General features: G+C 43.3%; 1 protein-coding gene across 1 annotated transcript in view; it reads right to left on the bottom strand.

The window, feature by feature from the left end:
- Positions 1–25,764, bottom strand: part of ATP8A2 (ATPase phospholipid transporting 8A2) — a 433,576-nt gene that overhangs the window by 263,166 nt on the left and 144,646 nt on the right. Inside the window, exon 26 of the mRNA XM_044441796.1 lies at positions 11,889–12,061. Coding sequence (XP_044297731.1) covers positions 11,889–12,061 — 173 coding nt within the window. The remainder of the gene's footprint in view (positions 1–11,888; positions 12,062–25,764) is intronic.

Here is a 25,764-nt window from a genome sequence, read left to right as displayed (position 1 = left end):
TGTCCTCAGCATATGTGTAGTCCATGTGTATGCAGTTGTGCAGCAGTATTTCTTTCCATGGAAGAAATGCAGAACATGTGAACTAGCTTTAAGAATCAGTTCAACCAAGGATGACCAATGTCACCATGTATATTTCCTGCTTCCAATCAGGGAAAAAGAACTGTTGCAGATGTATGTGTTAGGCCACTTCTTAAAAGGTACTTGGTGAATAATTTTGAAATAAAAATAAACTCTAGAAAATTGTGAGCAGATTTGTGAATATAAAAAGAAGCTACATGATCCTGCAATTTGTTTGATATACAGTATTATTCTAAGCAAACAGAAAGGAGGAAGAGAAATGATTGAATGTATGAACTCATAGTTAGAAAAATAGGATGAGGTTATGTAAAGGAAACTGCAGTTGAAATATCGGAAAAAAATTCCCCATAAGAATAGTTAATACCCTGTACACCAATTCCCCAAGGGACAAAGTTGATATCTGCTTACTTCAGCTATTTAAAAATTGAACAGACATGCAAATGTGAAGCAATTAATCACATTTCATTGAGAAGATGACTCCTTTTTTTCATTTTCCAGTACATTCCAAGTTCTGTGGGTTTCGCTTTGCTGCTGCTGCAGGTTCTGCTTGTTTGTTTGCAGGACATTTTCAAACCCCAACAGAGCCTTCATGCAAAATCACACGGTGAGTTTGAGCTGCCTCCATTATTGTGAATGAGTCTACCTCCATGCCCTTGTTCTCAGTGTCCCCTTCTGAGGAGAGGATTGGGCAGGAGCGTGTGAACAGTCCTTCATGATAGGGGATGCTCTTTGATGACCTAGAGCCTCTCCTCCATCTTAGGAAGATAACACTTTCTTCCTAGAGTGAGCAGAAAGAGTTTGTACCCAACTTTCCAGTATCAGTCAAGTAGAGAAATGGAGCTAGTGCAAAAAGTTACAGAAGCTATAGCAGGCTGAGGCAGGATCCACGGTTTTGCTGCCTTTTATAGATGTCTGCTTGCTTCCAATAGAGTCTACATATATATTTCAAACAAAACAAGTCTCATAATGACAACATAAACCTCCATTGCACCCCCATTCAAAAGCCAGGTTTAGCTGTTCTGCTAAACCATGACTTAGCACAAAATAAATGAGTGGAGATGTTTTCTTCTCCTCTCCTCTCCTCTCCCGTAGAAAGGAAGAGTAGCTCAAAAGCTTTCTCTTACCTTTAACCATGCTTTGTTGTGCTATTGGTGTAACAAACGAGCTAACTATGCTTAATTTCTAACAAACTACACTTTCAGGAACTCACTTATAGAAATCAGCACAGTAGCTAGCTAGAGTTCCTGGTTCAGATGGCAAAGGAAGCCAAGGTTAAATTAAACTAGATGTTTCCAAACTCTTCTCTCAGCCTCAGGTAGAGGAAAAGGGGAGCCCAGGAGGAAGCTAGGTTTGTTTATATCATAATTTTTCATCAAAGACGACTTAAAACCCATACAGTGAAATGAAAAGCAATTCAATCTTGATTGTGTGTGCTGTCCAAACATGATGAAAGACATGTAACTTCTGGAGTTCACTGAACTTAGGAAAGTACAGGACATATTACGGTTTTATCTTATGCAGAATGGCACTGTAAATACAGTTTGAGGAATTTGCCACAAAGACACAGGTTTTGAACTCCTCCTCCTGGCTTTGAGGTGAGTCTCAACATTATATAGCCAGCTGCCTTGAAACTCAGAACCCCGCTCATTGTACAGCCAAATAAGATTAATGGGATGATAGATATTTGCCATTCTGCTTGAGGAATGTTGACTATTTTCAAGGGATGAGAAGCCTCTGGCCAATGGGCCTTCTAAGTCCTCCATCTGGCCTGGCAGTGCTTTGTCCAGCCCTGCCAGCATTGCCATGGAAGGAATTATTTTAAATCAGAAGCTGATTGGAGATAAGAGTATTTTCCTGCAGCACAGAGCCAGGGGAGGAAAGTGTATGTAATGGCAACTGTTCGCTTCCTCCTAAGACTCGTCCAGTTTACTTCTGAGCAGTTTTGCAAACATGCAAGAGACTTGTTCTGATTACTTCAAAGTACACATGAAGTTCATGCTTACAAGTACATGCCACTATAAACTGATTAACAGACGGCTTGGATCGTTCAGCCCCACTCCTACAGGTAAAGAACAGGAAAGAAGGCTAGACTGTGCACAACACAATCTAGCCTTCCGGTCAAAAAAGGTTCCCTAGTCCTTAAGTATCACAATGAGCTTTCAAAGCAGCTGGATAGCATCTTTTTATCCCTGTCATGAATGATTAGAAAATGCACTAAAGCGAAAATGAGCACAGCAGCACCTCAGCATCACCTTCCCTGTGTTCCAGTCTGAAGCCCTTTCTCATTGTGCACACTTTTCTTTGTTCTCCATCTCAAAGGAATCTGATGCAAGAGCCAGTAGAAGCACATGGGCACACCATTCAGGGTGGCCCAGCTCAAGAGCCAGAAGAGGTGCAAAACTGGCAAGATAAGAACTTAAGAAGAGACACACTGGATCAGACCAAGTATCTGTCCATCCAATCCAGGAAAAAAACATTTCCCTATCTGCTTCCTCCACAACATGATGGTCCCCCTTATGGACAAGCCAAACAATTGGGTTTTGCACTTTCCTGACAAGGAGAGGCTTCATGCAGCCTTTTTAACCAGGTACATCCAGATGTGTTGGACTGCAATTTCTATCATTCCCAGCCTGCTTCGCCAATGGTTGGGGATCATGAATGGGATTCTGTAGCCCAGAACATTTGGAGAAGACCAGACTGGGAAAGGCTGTACTAAGCCATCCAAGCCAGAGCTGCTGCAGAACCCAACTCTAGCCAGGAAGCTGATTAAACAGAATGAACAGAAACCAGATCATTCTGTGGTAACTCTACTCCTTTCTGCTGATTCTGCAGAGTGCTGCAAATGACAAATAGAATAAAGCTCAGAGATCACTAGTCATAAAGCTCAAATATAAAAAGCTATGTGTTTTGTGGGGAGGGAGGCAGGAGGGGAGAGGGAGGAAGGGGAAGAGAAAGTTTCTACCTCGAGCACAATAAATTGGGTTTGCAAACTTACAACGTACTCACGTTATACATTCATCCCCATGGAGTGTGTGTGTGTGTGCGCGCACACACACACTCTTGGCTAAAAGCGTCCTGTTTTAGTGGTCAATGAGGAAAAGCTTCCACACGTCTTTGGACGTACCAGATCTGACGGCTGTCCCAACCCTTCATCCACCTTCAATTATAGGCACACATGAAAGCTGCCAGAAAGATCCTTCCCTGATGGGTTTCAAAGTCGTAAGATGAGTGCTGGGGCTGTCATGAATTGTCAGAGGTAGAACTAGATAATAAGCATTGATAATTCAGTAGCTGATAGATGGGGTGGGGAGGAAATGTCAGATGAGCATATACAGGAAAATGGAACACATCCATAATTTTCTTGGGGACCAATTAATGTTATACAAGTTTGCATATCCTTAATAAGAAATATGTTGTAATTTTCTTGTTGTAGGACAGAAGAGGGGGAATATTCTATAATGAAAGCCAGCAAGACCTCCTTTGTTGTTGTTTTTCATAAATAAATACAATCTGAACTACATCACAACATAATTACTTAGGTGGGTACTAATCCCAGGAACAAGAACTAATCCCAGGCATAAATATTTCAGGTACATTCCAGAGGGGCATTGTGTGAGCTCCATTACTGAGTTTCCTCCAGCATGGTGGCAGAAAAAGGACACTGCTTGGTGTTTCTCCAGCTTTCCTTCCCACGTTTCCATTCTATCCAAAGCTACTTCCATGAATCATTGGGCAGTTGCACAAGGATTCTGGCTGAGGAATGCTGGGACTTGTAGTCCCATACACCTGGAGGGCATCACCTTGGCAGAGGCTTGCTTCGCCCCAGTAGAGTCAGGGGCAGCTCCTCCCCCTCAGCTAAGGGGAGTGTGGCAACTTTTTTTCTGCCAAGGACCACATGAGCGATCTGGCAGGCAACACATGTTGATGTGAGCAGGACCAGAGTGATTCCTCTCCCTTCCTGGGCATGGCTGGATGTCAGGAAAGGGACAAATTACTCTTGGCAGAGATCTAAGTAGATGACTTGCTTTAGAGATTAAGCTGAGGGCCACCTGAAATCGGGCCAAGGAATGCTTGCGGTCTTATAGGCATGGGTTGCATGCTATTGATGCAGGGGTATATGTAAGGCCCCCCTGGCATGTGGCACAGTGGACTGTCTCTCAGTGATAACGCTCAGGTTTTACATGCAGAACATCCCAGATCTGGTTCTTGGCATCTCTGATTAAGAAGGATCAAGTACCAGTTGATGGGAAAGAGCTGAGGAGACCCTACCAGTCTGAGTAGACAATGCTGGATGACCAGTTAACCTGTCCTGGGATAAGGAGCTTGTCATGTCACTATGGTGGAATGGAGTGCACATATGAAGTAACACAACCACACAGCAGTGGTTGTAGGCAGCTGAGATTTGTTCAATAGTGGTAGCATTCTTTTGATGGATGCAATTGAGGACATCACTGCAGATATCACAGAATTATAGTGGAGTTGGCAGGGGCCAAGAAGGCCATCAGGTCCAGCCCCCTGCTCAGTGCAGGACTCCCAGTCAAGCCACCCCTCTCAGATGGCTGACCAGCTGCATCTTGCTTCTCTCGACTGTGGCAGAGTCCACAACCTCCCCAGGTCATGGGTTCCATTGTCACACTGCTCAAAGAGTCAGGAAGTTCTTTCGGATGTTCAGGCTTCCTATAACTTGAGCCAATCATTTGGTGTCCTTCCTCTATGTGGCAAGCTTTCAAATATATGCATTCAGCCCCCACATGGAGGTACCAGTAAATACGAAGAGTGTTTGTACACGGGGCCTGCTGGGGCACAAGCTCTGCAGCAGCCCCATTCATTCCTGCAGGTGATCACTTGGGGCTCTGAACATCAGCACCGAAGCTTAGGTTTAGGTCAATCAAGTGTCAGGTGATGCTTCTGTATAAAATCCAGCTGTGCAGGTTTAAATCATTTGTGTGGTGGGCTAGAAAAGCATGCTTGGCAGAAGGGACATGAAGAAAAGGAAGGGATGTGTTCTTCCTTGGCTCTTTTCCTAAAAACAGATTTAACTAAAGCTGGATTTTTACCTGGGAGTAAATCCCACTGAACTCAGTGGGATGTACTTCAGAGCAGACAGGCATAGAATCCTGTCCACAAAGCAAAACAATGGTCACCATACTCATTCCCTCATCTAGAGGGAACCATAGAAAATCAACATGTCAGGGTAGCACCCTTCTTTCTGACATGTATTTTTCTTACTATGGATAGTTTTGGGTGTCTGGAGAAATATTAGCAATACAAGAAGAGCTCTGCTGGAACCAAGGTCTACTTAGTCCAGCCAGAGTGTTTGCAGACTGACTACCTAGAAGATGACAAGTATCCCAGAAGCACGATGGGAATTTAGTAGCATTTTTCCATTTGGGTTCCCAGCAGCTAGTATATTCAAGTATGGGATTGGGAACTGTATGGTCTGGACCCGGGATTATTATCTTGATCCTGCTGTGTGTGAGAAATGGGCTGCTGACTCCCTGGTGTCCTTGGTTCAGACAGCCACAACTATATTATGACACACTGTCTGGACATGAGAGTCATGCTGGATCACCCCACAGTCCATCTGCTTCAGCATTCTGCTCACACAGTGGCCAACAAGCTCATAGTAAAATAATAAGCAGGACACGGGTGCTTACTGGCCATGTTCCTCAGCAACCAGTGCAACTTAGTGTAACTTAGGCACACTGCTTCTGATACTGGAGGTAGCAGAGAGCCATCTGGACTAGCAGCCATTGTAGGTCTTATCCCCCGTTTCCTTTTGAAGTCATCCAAACTGGTGGCCATCACTACCTAAGTCGGTAAATTGCATAGTTTAACTAAGTGCTTTGTGAAGTATTTCCTGCCCTGCATCTCCAACCAGTCAGCTTCATGGGATGACCCAGATTCTGGCATTATGAGAGAGGGAGAAAAAAATGTCAGTTTTATCTACTTTATCCACACCATGCCTAATCTTGTACATTATTTCTATAATGTCTTCTCTTCTTAACTTTTTTCTAAGTCCCAGATGTTGAAGCATTTCCTCAAAGGGAAGTTGCTCCATGCTCTTGATAATGTCAGTTGCCCTTTTCTGCATTGGCTGGGCCTTCCTCTCCTCCATATTACATACCACTGAGCCATGGTACTCAGATGGGTTCAAATGACCACCATGCTGCTGCACAAAGAAAATGGAGAGCTACCATCCCCATTTGTCCGTTAGCACAGAACAAATTATCTTTCATGCCACTAGTGCTGGGCCTGGGTTCTAGTTCTGGCTGCAATTATCTGGAATATTTTCAGAGTTCTGCACATGGCACCAGCTAATAGAAGCAATATCACCATACCGTGGTAACAGAGGAAAGCTCTCCCTTTGCAGCCAGAGAGAGATTGTGCTCTTCAAATGTATTAGCCTACAACTTCCATCAGCACAACCGGCACAGCCAATGCTCAGGAATGATGAGGTAGGTAGTTAAAAACATCTGGAGGGGACTCTATTGGGGGATGCTGCTATAGGGAGAGATCTGGCTAGGTTAATCAGAGCATCCCATAATTGGAACATGCATGTATTTGAAGATGGGAGAGGATGATCACAACACATCTAATATGTTATCTCCGCCGAACTGAGGAAAACCCAGAATTATAAAATCAACTTTTTAGCTGCAGTAGAACTAAGTCAAGCTAATCAAGAATACTCACTATATATTGGCACTTGAGAAGACCAAGTGATAATACATTTTGGGAGAGTGCCCTAAGTTTCAAAATTTTGAAATGAGGTGACAAAAATATTATGACTTTTTAACATTTGTGCTGTTTTTCCATAGTTCATGTTGGAATTTATCTCAGATCTATTATTTAAACTTTTTGGGCATTTCTGGTCCTGTTTGTGTTACTTTCAGTATCATCCCAGCTTTCTTCTCTCGTAAAAAACAAGAAGCAGCTTGACAAGTCAGTGTGATCTCTTTCAGAGCTATTAAGTTGCATGTTTTGGTGCAACCACACATAACACTTACTTAAAATTATTCTATAGACTCAGGACAATTGCCGTAAGTGAGCAAGAAATCCTGTTTTCCCTCAGTGGTTCAACAGTGGTCCTGAGTGAAGTATACACAAAGAGGTTAACCCCTTGATCATCACACATGCTGAAAATGTATTTCAGTATCGTCATTAGTTTTACGAATTTTCCAGAAGGCTTTTGAGTTGAGCAACCTTTGCATGCTGAGTCATGCCCTACTTCCTCCAGCCTTTGTTAGCCTTTGTAGGGGCAGACCAAAGACCTGTGCAGTCAAACCAACTCCCATTTCCAAAGCCTTTCTCTAAGCCAGGCATACTCCCATAGCGGACAGCGTGGCTGACTGCCTACAATTCCCTATTGCCATACCTGGCCAGCTTTAGTCCTCTCCTCTCCCACTACCTCCAGTGACCAAACAGTACAGCAGTTTTAATTATCATTTAAAGAAAAAAACAAAACATCCGAAGAACAATGTGGAGAAATACTATAAAATGTAAAACAAAGAGCGAGGGGGACAGTGATGTAATTTCATAGGTTTAGGAAGGGAAATAAAAATGAGTGGAGTGGAGTCTCTCTAGGGACAAGGAGGAATGCCTTTAATAGCCTATAAGGCTTTGCAGAAATGCTCCTTTCGCTGCCAGGTGCTTGATGCTAAAGAAAGGAAAACATTTTTTATCCCACTCTGGGCTGTTTTAATCAGACCTGTGTGTGTTGAATAAGGCAGTGCACTTTAAAACTTCACAGGAAGAAAGTTAAAATGTAATTGGCACAGAGAAGAGGAAATTTCAAATTAAATAGTGGAGACATTAATGGGCTAGGGGATTTTGGCATACCTTTGTTTTTTAACCTGATGATACAGTATTTTCCTAAATCTAGAGGGACTTAGTTCACAATTGTCAATTTAAAGTGGCATGCATTCATAGGATTTAATGTAGCATAAATTCAGAGTAAGCTTTTCATTTCCACAGAGGGCATCTTAGATGCATTTGCCATTCAAAGTCATGTAAAATATACTTAAGATATATGGTAGATTCATTTGCTAGGCTTTAGGCATAAAGCACTATTGAAGCTGGCTCTCAAGAGTAATCTTTTAAAATGAAACTGCAATAAATTTGGGTCTGTTTTGCAGGAAGAAAAAGGCATGTAACAAGATAAAATGATCCTTTAACCATTGTCTCCATCATCAGGGTTACTCAACCATAAACAAGGAGTAAGTTAAGTTTTGCAAAAGGTTAACAAACTAAAGTTTACATTCTAGCCTCTTCCAAAAAAGCAGCACTGTAACAGTTGTGCTTGATTGTGATAGCATTACTAACATTGACAATCTGACATGTTGTAAAGGATTATTAATTTAACAAATAGCCATTAAAAGCAAGAGGATTATTACTTCAAAAGCATATGGATGGCAGTCAGAAAACTGCACACAGATCCATAGGATCTATGCACCATATGTGAAACTTATCTATAACATATTTCCTTGATACCTAGTTTTCATGTTAAAACCAAGTTAGAAAATATAATTGAATTTTTATGATATATTTACAAGCAATACGAAGATCATCCTTTAAATACATCACTTCTGAATATTGTTGATGCACTACAGAAAGCAGTATTTGCCATTTTAAAGGCAAATCTACATTTTGGCAATAGGGAAAGAACTCTTCTAGCACCTGGAAGTTAGTACAATCCTATACATGTCTACTCAGAATGAAGTTCATGGAGTTTAATGGGATTTACTCCGAGACATATATGTACAGTATTCCTATACAATTACTTGTACATCTGTTTCTGTGGACTTACTTTCAAGCATGGTTGGGCATCATTTCAAAGAGACCTTTGCATGTGCTCAACTTGGATCTTTGCCAATATCACACTGTCCCTTACCTGGCAGTCTCCTCTGTGAGAAGGGAGCAGAAGTGAGGAAAGCAGATGTGAGAAAGGGTGACCTACTCACTTCAGGTTTCGTTTCTGCCCTCTGCTGGCTTCAGCCCCACTCATCCATGGCATGGCAGGCTGAGCCATGCCTCTGCTGGAGGACTCCCTCTCCCAGAAGCTGCCAGAGCTCCCAGGAGCAGCTGGATGATGACAGTGAATATTCTGTATCAGGAGACCTGGGGGAGAGGGCCCAGGTCCATCCCCACCAGAGAGAGGACCTCGGCTTCAGAGAGAGGCTGAGCCCTCCCCCGGTCCCAGAGGGCATCTTTGTCTCGGCAGGGTCTTTAGGGGAAAGTACCCAACTTCAGAGAAGGATTCCTCAAGAGGAGGAACTTTGTAGGCTCAGGGTATGGAATGGACTGCAGTCTAGTTTACTAAAGGACAGGATTATCAGACTAGTAGGGAATTATTAATCTAGTTGTTTCTTCAGCTTTTCATGCCTGATATTTCACTTTCCTGACCTTGCCTTGTGTTTGGAGCTCTACTTTATTGACCTTTGGACTTCTATTTCTGTGTTATTGACTTTTTTGGATTTTTGCTGCCTTCTAGACTTTGATTCTGCTTGACTGATACCCTGTGTGTTTGACTGTGGCTACTCCTCTGGCTTCTCTCTGCAAAATCTATATTTGTCAGGTAAAACAGTGCTTGACTTTTCCTTGCTCAGTTTGCTGTAATCATTTTGTATTTTGAATGTACTGAGACTCCTCAGAGTAGGAGATCTGGCCCCCAGCAAATTACACACACGGGATTATAGCCCAGAATAGAAAGGGCTGATTGTCCCAGCTTTGAGGTGTCACATGCTTCCCTTCTGGTGCTGTGGTAGCAGGCTAACATGGCCATAGAATTATAAGGAATGTTGCTTTTCTATTGGGCTTACAAATAAAGGCAATGCCCAAAGAAGGAAAGAAAAATGGCCTAATCTGCAAATTAGAATTAACAACTTTCCTTCAGAGTTAAGCAAATTAAATAATCCTTAATTGACTAAGTTGTTTCTTGCAGATGATTTTGAATTTCTAGACCTAAATAGCATTGCATGGAACAATCAATTTGTGCTTCAGCGACAGCTGGTGATACAGAAGTAACAGTATGTACTGAGAGAAAGCTAAAAGTGAAATCTACTATATACTAAAAATATATACTAATACCCATGTATCAGTCATTAATCTCGGCAATCTTCCATGTTGGCACCATTTGATACTATTATCAAATAGTATCTAACTTGGAGGCAAGTTTTCCTCCAGAGTGACATCTCCTAGGAAGAATACCCGGAAGAGCCGTGCCAGTGCTGTGCCAACCAGTCTCTCATTTTCTTAACACATTGGAGTCAATGAAAATGCAGAGCATGCAGCTGCATAGCCAGCTTTTATTAATTCATTTATTAATTAGGCAGAGGATGAGAAGTAATCCTTATCAGAAATGTTTCATGTCGGGAAGACTTATATCTTTATTCCCCCACAGCCTGAATCTAAATCCTACCTGGCAGGTCCAAGCAATATGATTAGTTTTATACTTTTATATCCTATCCTTCTATGCAAATTATTTCTAGGGCATCTTCGACATTTCCAGTTAAAAGGGGAAATCCAAAAGATTATTTCTATCTGCTGGGTCAACTCAGCCCTTGATTATTCCTTCCACTGCCTAACTTTCCATAGCCACGCTGTTCTTGCTTTCGGTTCTTGTCTGTCTTGGCCATCTCACACCCCTGGGCTGCCACACAGATGTCTGAGTCTCACTCTACCTACTTGAGCCTTACAATAAATGATTGCTCCTTCCAGGTTCAACCTGGGTTCCATCCCCAGGACTCTCACAAGAAGTTTGTATTCTATACTCCCTGTGCCACGGACTGCAGAACAGGGAAGCTGAACTTCATGCTTGTGAGACATATCTGGTTCTCCTGGGGTTCCCTAGAAGGCCCTGTCCCTTTATCTGGACCACCTATAGTTTTCTTGGCTTTCTGCACAGGTTTTCATCCCTCATTCTAAACTGTAAAAATGCTTCTTCGAAGGTTTAGTTAGTGATCAATGATGTCACTAGGGATAGATCTCAGGGCCAAAGATCAAGGCCCCACAGCCCAGGTGGCCCCCAGATGACCACCCAGAGTGGCAGGCGATGATAGCAGTGGCAAAGAGGTCCCTGGTTGTCATGGAAGTTCCAGAGTCCCTCAGGGCCGATGCGGATCACCACAGCACCCTTTTAATTCTGAAAACCATTTTACGATAAGAGAGAAGCTGACCGGGCAGTGACAGGCACTCATGTTTAAATATCACTTTCTACATCAAAACTGGGCTTATTCCCAAGGAAGTGTGTTCAGCCTCAGGAAGCAGAAACAAGTCAATTTGAAACCACAAAACTGCACATGCTCGGGCTGACAAACCATGTTTTGTTCGTTTTGCTCCAACATAGCAGGAATGTAGAAGGCACTGTAAAGCCAGGTATGGTGGTACAGAGGGATGAAGAGAACTGCAAACACTGTGTGTCACAACTGAAGCGAGGCACAGGACTTTGTAATGGCCCCTGCCTCTACCCCACCTGCTGAGCCATCATTTCAAGGACCCAAAATTACTTGGTTGCACCACCGCTGGTGGTACGAACTTCTGATAGGTTGGTTCCACCACTTTTGCCTTTGGCTGCATGCAGCAATGAAGAACGGCTGCCATGAGCTTTTTCTGAAATAGGATTCAGCCCGTTTGGCTGCCCAACCTGCAGTAGAGAGTTTATACTCCTGTGGCACAGAGTTAGGCCTCCACCTTCGCTTACCTCTGTAGTGTTCTGATCTGCAGAAGTGCAGAACTGCAAGGCACGGAGGAAGTGGCACTCGTTCTATAGCATGGCATCCTAACTGCCTGTTAAGGAACCGCAGTCTTCTTACCTGCAGCAGATGACCGCCTTGCAGGACAGTGCCAGATCCAGGAAAGACTGCCGCACTTCAAAGGAAAGGGCATACTTCAGAGTCTGGCCATCAATAATCAAGGCAATATCATTTTCCTTGCCCAGTGAATCTCCCAGGTTTGCACAGTGCTGAGTCAGGGCAGCTCTTGTTGCCTAAAGGGTGTACAGAAAGGGGTGGGGGGGTGGGGAGAAAAAGAACGCTCCATGTCATTATCACGTTGCCATTTCTGTGAATAATAGCAGTGAATTACAATAACTGGGATCCAAAGTTAAGAGAATAAGAATTCTTTAGGGAGAACTACACCTGTTCTAAATTTGAGCTTTGAATACCTATTACTGCCAAGTTACCAGCATATACTTCATCTTGGGCACCCATTCAGGAATTGCCAAATGAGACAAAATGCTTCAGTTAAACATAGAGGGCACCAATTTGCATAGTATTTACCTATGCAAATATATCAGTATTAATTTAGAAATAATTTAAACAGAAATACAACACAGGGTTAGAGTTAGGTTCAGAAATGAACACATTGATCAGTTTAACTTCAGAGTAAACCAGTACTTTTCATGATATTTGAGAGCTGGTATGGAGGTGAAACTGTTGGACTAGGGTCCAGAGAAATTCGGGTTCTGGTCCTCACTTGTCCATGAAGCTCACTTGATGACATTGGGTAAGGTCCGTTTCTCACTCTTGGCCTAACCTATCTCAGAGGTTGTGGTTGTGAGCATAAAATGGAGCTATATACACTGTATTGGACTCCTTCCAAGAGCAAAAATGTGGGACAGAAATTATATATAACAGTAATATTTGGAGCCTCACTTTAATATATTGGAAAATATTAACTATCTGGGAAATTGAGTCTATTGTAGCTGCCTCATCTTTTTTTATCCATAAGCAATTGTAGATTAGATTGATTAGATTGCATTATTGTCTTAACAAAAATCAAAATACATTAGGCAGCATCCATTAGTCCCCATCACCATCACTAGCAGAACCCACCCAAAACAATCAGCCTCAAGAACCAATCAGCAATGAGCAGCAATGCTTGTTTCCAAATTGGGGCACATCAACACAGCTAGCCAAAGGGAGCTCTGTTAATCTGCCCCGTTCTGGAAATGATGAGTAGTGCTCATCTTGTCAGGTCCTTTAGGAAGTACCAGGTCCTGTTTATTATTTATTGATTAGCATATGTTTATAGCATGGCTTTTTTCCTTGCAAGGAACTCAAGACAGCTTACATAATCCTCCTCCTCCTCCTCCTCCCTGTTTTATCCCCACAACAAAACCCCCGATCCAAAGTGAGTGCCATGGCTGAATGGAACTAGAACCCAGATCTCCTGAGTCCCAGCCTAGCACTCTTAACCGCTACAGCACACGGGTGGGTCTTCTGGTTGTTCTCACAGTTGCAGGGGAAAGGAGGTGTGGTGGTAAAACCAGTTGGGTTGGATCCAGAGTTAGCCACACTCAGAGTAGACTTATTAAAACCAACAGGACAAGTTGGTCATGACTAACTCAAGTTTCATTATATCCATGTGTCTTCTAGGTATGGCTAACTGTGGATTTACATCATCATCATACTGAGTTAGCATATCTAAACAGAAAATGCTTGCAATGTCTGCTAAGCATGTCTATTTATCCATGCTTTAGATGATCTCCTCTGACAATGCTCCAAGTTGCAAGTAATAGCTACAACAAAATATGAACAAGTCTAGAATGGGATTATATTTGTCAGGAATAAAATTGCAATATTTATGTACCATTGTAATCTTGTGACTGTTTAATGGACACAAATCCCTTCAGGGAAAAGTCACAAATCTGCAAAAAACCTGCTGGGTTATAGAATCTTTTATCTGTTGCTGATTGGACAAACAGATGTGTGTGTGGGGGGGATATGTAGATAATCCACTTAAAACAGGCAATACAACTGCAGGTACTGGATACAGCTACTTCAGCTAAGGAGTCCAACAAAGGCATCAGGTATCCAGCCTTCTGCACCTTACCTCTTACAGCACCTCTAGTGCTCTGGCTCTTTAATGAGTCAACTCTGACCCCACAGGGCAAGGATGCCCTCCAGGCTGAACTACTGCTGTGAGTTCTGGCAGCCTGAAGGTGCTCTGCTGATCCTGCAGCCCAGTGAGGAGTCATGAGGTCCCATAACATTCTTCCTTCTGGGCTGCCAGTTTTCCTGCTGGGTAGTAACACAGACCCACCCACCTTGCCATGCCAGTCTGGCCTTTTGTCTTTACCCTGTTCCAAGACGCTTCTGTCCCTTGGTTCCCATCTGACTGCAGACCTGACCTCCAGTTCTTCACAGCCATGTCTCTTACATCTGACCCTTGGCCCCATCAGAGCCAGCCAGGTGCCCTTCTAGGCAAAGGGCAGTCCTCCATTTCATGATGGGCTCTATCTGATGGGCTGTCCAGTCACCTGGTCAGTCTTCTCCACAATGATGAGAAGTACGGCATTTCTGTTTAAATTATTTCCAATTTTTTGCCTATACATACAAATGTGTATAGGCAAATGCAAAGCAGTGTCCCTGGAGATTTTTCAGTGTTGCGTTTTTTTGGCAATGCATAAATGCTGCCACCACTTACCTGTTCCATACCCACTTCAGCCCCAACAGACTCAGTAGGATGCCTGTTGGGCCAGGCCTTGATACAGAAGCCATGCACTCAGGTCTTTATATTATATTACCCTCAGGTATCTGCTTGCCAGGACTCTCAGAAGACGCTTCTCCTCTTACACTCTGACTCCTCTTCCCATTCCTCACAATCACACCAGCACCCCCCTCTCACTACCAGTCTTTGGCCCTACATCATCTGCTGACTAGAGTCATGACCCCGACTAGGGTCAAGATCTAGCTATTTTTCCTTCGTGGCCACCTTTCTCCTCCTCCTCTGAGATTGCTCCCACAGATGAGTTTGTTCCTTCCTTGGTTACTCAATAGCACACAAGAGGTCCACAGAAAAACCAAAAGAACTTATTTCTATGGGCAGGGGCAGAACATTCAAGAGTTTGCTTATTAGCAGGTATTGACTTCAACCCCAGGCTGAGTCAGGCTCTAATCCTTAACCTGGAAGGAATATCACCCTCTCTGTGGCAGCCTGCATTCTGGGTACTGTGATTGGCACTGGGTTCATGGGGTCAGGGGAGAGGCGGAAGCCAGCTGGCCATCACAGCCACCCTCATCAGACCCAGTGTCTATGGCAGCCTGTCAACAGCTAGACTCCAGACCCGAGAAACACTCCTAAAATAGTGCTGGCACAGCTGCTGTGCAATGTCCCACTGGTGTGGACAGTCCATGTTTCAGGGTGTCAAGCTGGCCCAGCAGCTGTTATTTGCCGACACTGCACAAACTCCTTCTGATGATGGTTCTCCCCTAGCTCATATGCACAAGCAATTGTTCATGCAAATAGTTCACAAGCATTGAACTACTGATGCACTATTGATGCTGGATACGCATGTTCACAAGAGCTGCAGGGGTGCGTTCAAGCACCAGGAATCTCTGCATCCCCAGATGCATTTGGGGGACCTTTCCTACCTTCTGACTGGGGCCCCTGATGGCACCATCGAGTATGGAGAATGAAAGAACTATAGTCCTAACTCTATTTTGAGGCCCCACTTAATTCAATACGAAAGACTAGTACATACCTAATTCTCTTCTATTGAAAGTAATGGCATTCGGTGGATAGAATTTTGATACAGTATGTTGCTTATTTTTGTTTCTGGCAATTGTTTCATTCTCAACAACAAATACTAGCTGCCTTAGGTTCCTTGCAAGGAAAAAGGGTGGGATATCAATATAATGTAATGCAGTCAAGTCAGGGATTTACACCTGTAGAATCACAGTAAAGTCAGAAAGAGAGGTTGAAGCTCCAGGAGAATCTTGGAAATAAATTCCATTAATCTCAGTGGGCTAACCTCCAGCTAAACATACACAGGATCACTCAATAAGCAGAACCCTAACCCCCTCAAGGCTGCAGTCTGAGGTGGTTCAGGATGAAATGGATGTCCATTTCAGTGGCACTTGATGGGTCCCTGGAAAGCTCTACAAGCAGAAATCTACCACTGGTAGTTTTCTCTCCAACAGCAGCTCCAAACTGGTGTGTTTTGGATCCACTTGATGCAAAGTTCTTCAATGCCTTTCAGAGGCTCCTGGATCAGGCTCACTGGTTTTGCCAGCTGGGAGTCCAGTACTAGATTTGACAGTTGTATACTGCCCTGGTATCAGAAGCAGCATGCCCATGTACACCAGTTGCTGGGAATCATGGGTGGGAGGGAGATGTTGTACCCATGTCCTGGTGGTGGGTTCCCCACGGGCAATTAGTTGGCCAGTGGGTGAAAAGAATGCTCGGCTATATGGAGTCCTGGCCTGATTGACCAGAGCTCTTATGTTCTTACTAGCTTTCATTGGCAGGAGGGGGATGCCAAAAATTAAGAGCTTCCAGTCTGAAAGGCCTGATGCAGTTGCCCACCTCCCTCAAATTAGATCAGTGAAGAGTTTCCATCTTATGAAGATGGAAACTCAGCAGCTTTCCTGTGTGTTTTTAAATGAAGCATTTTAGTAAGAACTAAAGACAATGTTTATGGATGTCATTCCCCATTCCTTTTATTTGGCATGCTTTATAATAGGCTTCCCCAACCTGGCACCTTCCAGATGTTTTGGACTTCAATCTTTTGAACTTCAGCTATACTGTGAGCAATGGTCATAAATTCTGGAATTTATGGTCCAAAAATTCTGCAGGGCACCAGCTTGAGGAAGGCTGTTTTATAATGTTCCATTCCAGCAGTAATTTTCTCTAAGGGATGAAGAAAGTTATGGTTATATTTTGTATGTGTCTTTCTTCCCCCATTAACAGTTGTGGTTCAGTTTGGGAGGAAATGCAGAAACTGCCAGGTCATGAGACTCCAAATACTACATGGTCATGAGCTGAATATTATTGTCCCTGGCAAGTACTAAATTCCTTTGTGACATTCTTGAGCACTTCTCGTTCCCAGCAAGAGAAATGAGCCTTAAGTGTCTATTTCCCTGATTTTTTTCCTGAAATCTTTTACAAATCCTTTTTCAAGTAAGGAAAGGGAAGGAATCCATCCTTCTAAAAGAGAAATTATTTTCTTCTTCTGTCTTTCCCCCACTTATCTACACATTATCAACACCTGGTTTACACCAGTTAGCCAGGCTAGGACACCTCCACTGAAAACATCCTTCTCACTTCTGCAGTTCCTAGCAGTTCCAAAGTTTAAGGAACAGAAAGACTAAGAAGCCAGATGTGGGCCAGGTGGCACCTGCTTGGTGGGCCAGGTCCCCCAAGCCTGGCCAAAGGCCATTGGAGGAAAAGCCATCTGGAGAAGTAGACTGGGTGTCCAGTTCTGTCCTGGATTCTAAGAGTGTGGCTTCCCCAAGTAGGAGGCAGAAAAGGGGGTTCTTAAGCTGGGTTCTCTCCTGAGATCCCAGGCAACTGTGGTTTAAATAAGACACAATTTTCTGTTAATACGTAGATTAATAGATTTAGATTTAAGAACTGCAGCTGATAGATCTTGTCTCCCCTGCATCTTCACCACCATCCTTAATCAATCTACAATATGGAGTTGGTAGAGTTTCAAATCTGCAGGGAGTAATTGTTTCCAAATAAAGAGCAGCTTTACACTTGCTCATTTTTGCATGGTGCCCTTTGTACTGTTAAGCAGTTTGTTTAACAAGATCCCAATTAATGAACATCTGTGTTTGTGCAGAACTGGAGTAATAGAGTCTGTTGATCATTTTCCTTTGTATCAGAACTTGTATAGGGACAGTAGAGATAGGCTGATTTCTAAGAACTACTCTGGGATGTCTCCCAAATATATGGTCCTGTTTTGCTTAAAAGGTGATTTATCCTGTATGAGTGGAAGGGTTGCAGAAATATAAAAAATATATTTCTTTTTATATTTCAGTGCAAATTAAGTTAAAGTATTAAAACTCAATTGTTTTATCTAAATGTTTTAATTGCAAATTTATTTATTTAAAACTTTTCTAGACTGTCCCTTACCGAAGCCTCGGGATGATTTAACAATACCGTACAATACAATACATTGCCATATTTGTGCTTTGGTATTAACTCTATGAATGCTCACAATAAACGTTACTACTATACATTCCTCAAGCAGTGCATGGTGAGAATTTTGGCTGCTTTATTTTTGATAACTTACCAAATCAGTAAATACCTCCATAAATGGGAGAGGAAGAATTTGAAATCAAAGAAGTATGAATGGAGAAGGAAGCAGAACAGCCTTGCCCATTAGAGCAGAGAACTCGGGGTGTTTCAAGTTTACAAGTTTGGCTTTGAAGCCACCTGTATCTGACCATATTAGTGATGCTGATTTATATTTTCTAGCTTTTTTCTGATGAGCTCTTCATTTTTAACACTTACACCTGGGATACAGATACAATATGATCCTTTCTGTGCTGGGAAGAAGGATATTTACCAAATTTGATATAAATGGATACCAGTTTTATTCAGTTTTCTGTTTGCTATGAACTTAGAAAAATCTGAAAATTTATTCATAAACAGAACTGAAAGTTTTTAAAATTGTAAATGGGGAAGGAAGGGACACAGGCAGATTCATGCATGTCATACCTTCAGCTGAATCTACACCTCAAAGGCACCTCACTTCTAAAGAGGCTCCCAGTTGTGAAAACAGAACTGGGAACAGTATCTGGGGTAGCCAAGAAACAAACCGGAACAGTCCTTTAAATCTTCCCATCTTTCAGTGGAGGGACAGAGGCTCTCATCAAAGGTGGGCACTTTTCTCTTGTGTGGCATCTGTGGAATTTCAGCTGTTTCATCACCCATGGGAATCAACCCAATATGTACATCTGCTCTGATGTCACTCTGTGCTACGTAAAATTCAACCATGTGAGTCAGGCCTTTCCTAATGTCTTGCATCTAATGTGCATGTTTCTTTTTCCTGTGTCTGCATGCATCAGGTTATGTCAATGTGACCAAACTGTCACTTTGATAAGCATGAGTAGGATTCACACTTCCTGCCCCCTCCTAACTGCATTCAAGCACCATGCTAGAACTGTGAAACTCCACCAAGAAATACAAGTAACGGAAGAGAGAAGGGAAGTAGAAAGGCAGGGGCAGAAGAGATGAGCAGAAAGAGAGCATTAGATCCACTGTGAGGTCATGGCTGGGATGAATGGCCTATTATTGTATGTAGCAATGCAGATACTTGGCCTTCACTCAAGTATCCCAGGAAGTTCTTCCCAGCTGCCATTTTCAAGGCCCCAGAATGCTGCTACTGGTAGTTTGGCCCAGGACATTCTGGGGAATTAAAAATGGTAGTCAGCAGCAGTTCTCAAGAAATTCCTCAAGGCAGTGAGGGAGCACACAGCGGCTGTTCCTCCACCATCCACCTTGCCTGCCTGTATATCCTCTCTGCCTGAACCTCCTGCCATATCATGCCTTTACTCTCTGCCATGTTTGTTTGCTTATTAAATTACTAAAGGTAAAGGTTTCCCCTTGACATTAAGTCCAGTCATGCCTGACTCTAGGGGGCGGTGCTCATCTCCGTTTCCTAGCCGAGGGAGCCAGCGTTTGGCCACAGACAGTCTCCGTGGTCATGTGGCCAGCATGACTAAACACCAAGGTGCACGGAACGCTGTTTACCGAAGTGGTACCTTTTTATCTACTTGCATTTGTATGTTTCGAACTGCAAGGTTGGCAGGGGCTGGGACGAAGCACAGCTCACTCCATGTGCTGACTGGAACTGTCAACCTTTCGATCAACCAGCCCAGTGGTTCAGCTGTTTAATCCACTGCACATGCAACCCAATACCCAAAGCTCTCTGCGCTGTTCATCATGGTCCTCTCCTGGTTGTCACCTCATCTGTCTGTAGGTTCTCCAACCAGGATTGCCAACTGACTAAAAATACCCCAACCTGCTCTGTTCTGCTGGAAGAGCAGTCTGACATGCAGAAATGAAGCTCTACGGAGTACAGACAGGAAGAGCAGGTGGTGGTGCTATGTGTGAGGGCACAGCCATGGGATTGGTGGAAAATCTGGCAACCCTGTCTCTGACTGCTGGGTCAGGTAACCTGATCCAAAGGAGGTTAGCCATTGCTGCTTTTAATAGGAGAGTGTGAGAGGGAATTTTGACAGCTGCAGCTTGTCCTGTTGGTGACAAGAAGTGGACAAGGCAGGTGGCCTAGAGAACCAGTAGACCAATAAGCTGTAGAGCCAAGCAAAAATATTCCCCATTCACAGTTGCATTTGCAGGCTATGTAAGTAAAAGACTGCTTTCAGCTATATCTGGATAAATGTTGGGGTGGCGGGGAGGACCATGAAGCTCATATGGTATTGTTCTGCCATTTTTAATGCCCCAGGATGATGTTTGTTTCTGAGCATTCTGGGAAATTAAAAGTGGCAGTTAGCAGCAACCCAGGTGAGTCCCCCCCTTGCTCTTGAAAGTCACCCTTCAAAATCCACAAAATAGGAGAGAATGTTTCACACCCCACCCAAGTTAGGGATGTATGATTAATCTGATAGGCAGGTTAAAATCCAGTGTAGTTTCATAATTCAGCACTGCCAGTCCAGATTCCAGTGTCTTAGCCTTGCACTGATGCTGACTTACTGCTATCCAAGTTGCCTCAATTCTGATCGTCACATTGAAACTGGGCAGGAATTCCACTAATCTCAGAAGAGCTGAATTCCCAGTGCCTGCACACCCTACCCCAAGTCAGGACAAATCTTTGTGCTACTGTAAGTTTGTTCCAACAGCAGTCTTCAGCCATTTAAAGAAGAGACATTTCAGGACCTGGAAATCCTCATTCTCAATCCTGGAAGCCAAAGTATAAATTTTATTTATTACATTTCTATATTACCCAGTAGTTGAGACTCTTTAATTATACCGATTGTATAGCTGAAGTGTAGCTTTTTATTTAATCTCATGTAAGAGCATGTGGCCCTGACTGGGACCACTGTGCATCAGTGGGAGATTAAACCTTCCTCCTTGATCCTCAGTTTCCCCCAAAATTCCCTCCCATGGAGGTGGCATTGAGGGGGAAAAAAGGGAGATTACCCTCCTGAAAGGTTTTTGTTGTGAACATACTTGTTATGGGCAGGACAATTTGGTGGTGGTGGTAAGGAGGGTTGGTCCTGATCTGACTTAGGGCTGTGCATGATTACACTGCAGTAAATAAATCTCTAACTTTTATCTGCATGTTACATGTTTAGCATCATGACTAATCTGACTTTAACACACACAGCTCCCTGGGGAAAATAGGGTCTTATTTGACTTCCACAACTGCAGCAGAAAGTGAGCATGGAGCAGCATTTCTCCCACTATTAGGATGGACATAGAAGAGCAGGGGCGACTATTTGAATGGTTAAGTGGCAGCAGGCTATGTTGCTTGCAGTGCACTTTAACACAGGGGTGTCTGTGAATAGGAAGTTTTCCAAGGCAGAACCATGTAATCTATTTCCAGCATGTTTATACTCCTGCTATGGAACTCTTGGGACACAGATGGGTGAGCCAAAGCATTTGTCTGGTCAGCTACTGGAAAAGCTCCTTAAATAATAATAAAACCAGGTTTTCCACAAGGAGTAGAAATGGGTTAGTGAAATGACACCATTGAGTACAATACAAAAACAAGATAAACACGGTGGCAAAGCAAAATGTCCTAGCAAAAATGGAAGATCATGGCCACTTCCAGGGGCTTGAAATACATTATACCATTTACAGTATAAAATGCTTGAGGACACAGAAATGTCTTGGGCAGATTGCAATGGGAAAAGATGCTCCGATCCATCTCTTGGTTCCAGGCCAAAGCTTTAATGGTAAGCACTCACAATCCAAATTGAGCCTGGATGTGGAAAGGGAATCAATGAGCCATTCCTGGTCCTTGTGAGTGGCTTACCCTTGATCAGGCAATTAGGATCATTTCGCTGTATATATAAGACCTGATCTTTGTGGAGCTAGAAGTGGTTTGTTGAACTGGACCAACAAAGCTGCCTGTAGTTTTGGACCCTCTTGTGGGGACCTGCCTAGGGGCATGGATATGATGAGCACCTGTGCTTCCAAATACATCATTGATGGATGGAATTGCACTCTTAAAGGTACAGCAGCCTGTAAGAGGGGAAAATTGGAGGAAACCTACTGCAGGCTACTTCTGAGACCTTGCAGCAGCTCACAAGCGAGCTGATAAGAACAACTGCTGTAAGATAGGGAAGGAAAGCCAGTATTTATAGAGCATGAGGGAAGCAGAATGGGCAACTGGAGTGGCAGAGGTCAATGCCAAACTGGGACCTGACCACACCCCTGACTGGGCTGAATTTATTTAATTCAGAAAATACTGTCCTCTCTTTCAGCGATGAGGCAATTGCTAATGTAAAGGGACAAACCAGCTGGGGAAGGAATTAAGGATATGCATTCTTACTTTCCTCCCTGCAATCGATTGCTGAGCAAACAAACTTTCCCTTTTGGACTGTAAGCAATTAGCTCTGCTCCTTGAGATGCCATTTGCGTATGGTTCACTAGCTAAATCTCTGGGGAGAATGGGCTAGTTTGTTACAATTGCATCAGTCCCAGTCCCAGAAAAATGAGGGCATGTCCTAGTGAAGGATTAGCTTCTTTGTCTATTTCCCAAACTGTAAGCAGGTAATTGTCAAAGAATTTGCAGTGGTTCCCAAGTGAGTCACAAATGCTCCCTCCTAGCACCTTCCCCGTGAGACAAGAAGCAATATTATGCAAATGACAGAGAGGCTGCTTCTTACCAGGGGTACAGCTAGAATTTCAGGCCTTGGACTTAATGGTCTTATGAGCCTCCCCTTTACCCATGCACATGACTTCTGCTATAAACCACACAACTAACACTTCTCTTCTCTACATGCACACCATTCCATGCTTCACAATTCATGGATGTTACAGCAAACCACAGCAACTGTTTTCCAGCTCTGATTTTTAAAAAGAAAATCTGAGCTTGTGCAGTTTCACATTTTAAGCTCATTCAAACCATAGCTCATCATGACTTCAGGACTTTGCGTCTGCTGCCTTGACAATAAGCACATGTACTTGGGAATGGGCACCATTTGGTTGTAGGAAAGGTAAATATTTTACATTAAAATAATATGAGATTCCATCACCATACTTTTAAAAGTAAGAAGAAAGACTGCTACAGAACTGGCAGTGGGAGGAATAGGATGAAAATGATTAAACTGCATTTATGTCCTATCTTCCTTTCCCTTGCAAGGAGCCCAAGGCGGCTTAGAAGGTTCTTTTCTACTCCATTTTATCCTCATACCAATCAATTTGTGAAATAGGACAGGCTGTGAGTCTGTGCTAGACCAAAGCCAGGCAGTGAGTTTCCTGGCCAAGCAGGGATCCAGGTCCCCAGTTCAAAACTCTGACCACCACGCCACACTGGCAACCGCAAAGAAGTTAGGAAACCATGCAACTATATAGGTTGCTGGGAGAAGGGACAGGGGAAAGGGTGTGATCTTCTGAGAAACCCAGGAGCACTGGATCTGGCTCCTAGACTTGAGCTTCTTGAGCTCTGTTTTCAATGAGAAGAAAAGTGAGGCTTGTTCCAATCCCGGAAATCGATCCTGGGATTTTCTTGCCTACAGGCCTCCTACAGTGCTCTCAAGGAAGCCATCCTTGTCCTTGCACAAATAAAGGCAGGCAACATGCATCTATTCAGTAAGAGGATGAGCTCTAAGAACTGAACAGTTTCAATTTCTCTAATATGATAAGCTGCTTGAGATTTTGGTTCTAGTCCTCCTAGAAATTGCAGCTTCATGGTAAGAAAAACAACACCTTCTCTTTCTATCTTAAAAAAGGCTACTCCAAATTTTGCACTGCCCTGTCATACAATCCATTCTCCCAATGAGTCTTCTTCCCTAGAAATCAAATCACAATGTTGGGACAGATTGTACATGTGAATATCTTCTCTACCAGCCTGTGTACTACATGTGCTAGGTTTATGTGCATGTTACACTGTCGTCATTACCTGGGCGAGGGCACTGCCAATACTGACCTTGATCTATTTTGGCTGAAAGTGTGAGTTCAGCTTGGGCAGAAAGTGGTGATCAACCCTGGTGAAATCCCACAGCCTAAAAGCCTGTTTCCTGCGGCTGCTACATGTGGCTTGGTAAACCGAATGCAGCCCCTTCACTTAGTGTAGGAAGCTTAACAGCGAATCTATGTAGGCCCTCATACAACTAAAAAAATTTTCAGTTAGCTACTTTTAATTTTCCCATTCTGTCTTTCAAGAAATTGCAAGCATAACCGAAAAGCTCCTGGCAATCATTAGAATATTGCTCACATAGAATTCACACACAATTCTGTTTACACAAAAACAAACTTTTTGACTCTGGTGACCTGTATAAATTTAATTTCATTCTCCAGAGTGCTTCATGTTGACGAACAGTAGGGCACTGTTATAAATCTTGGCATATCGAGCATAATTTGTTGACAGGCAGAGAATTAGAATAACCTGAAGCAGAGCTCACGTGTGGTCTGCACTTGGGATTCTGTTCTGTGGTTCTGGAAGAAACCTGGTGATGGTTTATTTGTGTTTTATAATGTTTTAAAGCTTTTCAGAAAGGCTCTATCTAATCAGTGTGATTTGGCAACTCAACAACACCAGTGAAAGCCCCTGACAGGTTGACATTTCATAGGATCATACTTGGGCCATTTAAAGGAAAAAAGGGGAAACCTTGTGGAATTTAGCACTAAGGGGAATATGATGCATAGTTCTTAGGCTTGCCAAACAGATGCACTGTGGCTTCAACCCACAAGGCTGTATCCAGTACTGTTACTACGCCTCCCTAGTTTCATTGTGCCTGCAGAACCAAGCACTAGAGGAACAAGAGGAAGTGCTTCCTAAATGAGCAGAAATGCTTGTTTCTGGAATGGGAAAACTCAGCAAAGCTGTGAGCTCTGCTGGTCTAACCCATACCTCTGATCTGCTCCATTCCTGCCCCCGATTTCTACAGGGACCACTACTTTCCCATTATGCTAGCAGGCCATCCTGTTAGCACACCGCCTCTGGATGTTGCTCATAGACCCAGTAACTCTCCAGTATAGTCACAGCGTGAAGAGTAGGTAGTTGCCATGACATTCCCTGCAGCTATGCCCCAAGGACACCCCCCAAATACCAGTAGTTGTATCGATCCTTTTTGTGTCTATCAATGCAGACACACGTGCATCTCCCAAAGAGTACCAGTGCATAGCATTACATTCAACTTCCTATGGTCAGGTGATAAAGCACTCCACTGTCTTGCGACAGATCTCCTCCACTAACCAGCAGAAGGGCTTTCTTGACTTCTCCTTTTCATCACAGTCCTTTGCACTACCCTTTCACCAAAAGCTGCTCCTGGACTATAAGATGTGATACAAGGGCTGTAGCTGGAAGGAGTAAAGGGAAATTAAGGACCCCAGCACGCATACATGACAGTTCCTTCTGTCACAGCTGTGTCACTTTGCTTCTAGGCTTTGGTGACACCTATCAAACTTAAGGCTATTCCAACTGGCACAAAGCCAAGTCCTTTTCCTAGTAAATCAATAAATCCTTCTCAGATAAAAACAAATGCATGCAGAAGCATAAAAAAGGAGATCATTGTAATAGATGGGAGCCATTGCTCATTGTGCCTTTCATTTCACCACATAACATTTCCAGAAACAAACAGTTCTGCTGTTAAAGAAAAGTTGGGCATCTTTTTAATGAATTTCTATGTTATCTGCATCTTCCAGCACCTATATAATGCTGGAATTTAACCAATAACTAGCTTTGCCTATCATGCAAAGCCTGGTAATTCAATTCGAGATTAAGAGGAGATAGTGCCAAGGCGTGGTCTGAAGATGCATGATGCAGCA

The sequence above is a fragment of the Varanus komodoensis genome, unplaced genomic scaffold, assembly GCF_004798865.1.
Source record: "Varanus komodoensis strain SLA01 unplaced genomic scaffold, ASM479886v1 scaffold4, whole genome shotgun sequence".
NCBI classification, from domain to species: Eukaryota; Metazoa; Chordata; class Lepidosauria; order Squamata; family Varanidae; genus Varanus; species Varanus komodoensis.
Note: the sequence above shows the minus strand (reverse complement) of the source record. Positions and strands in the feature narration are given on the sequence as shown.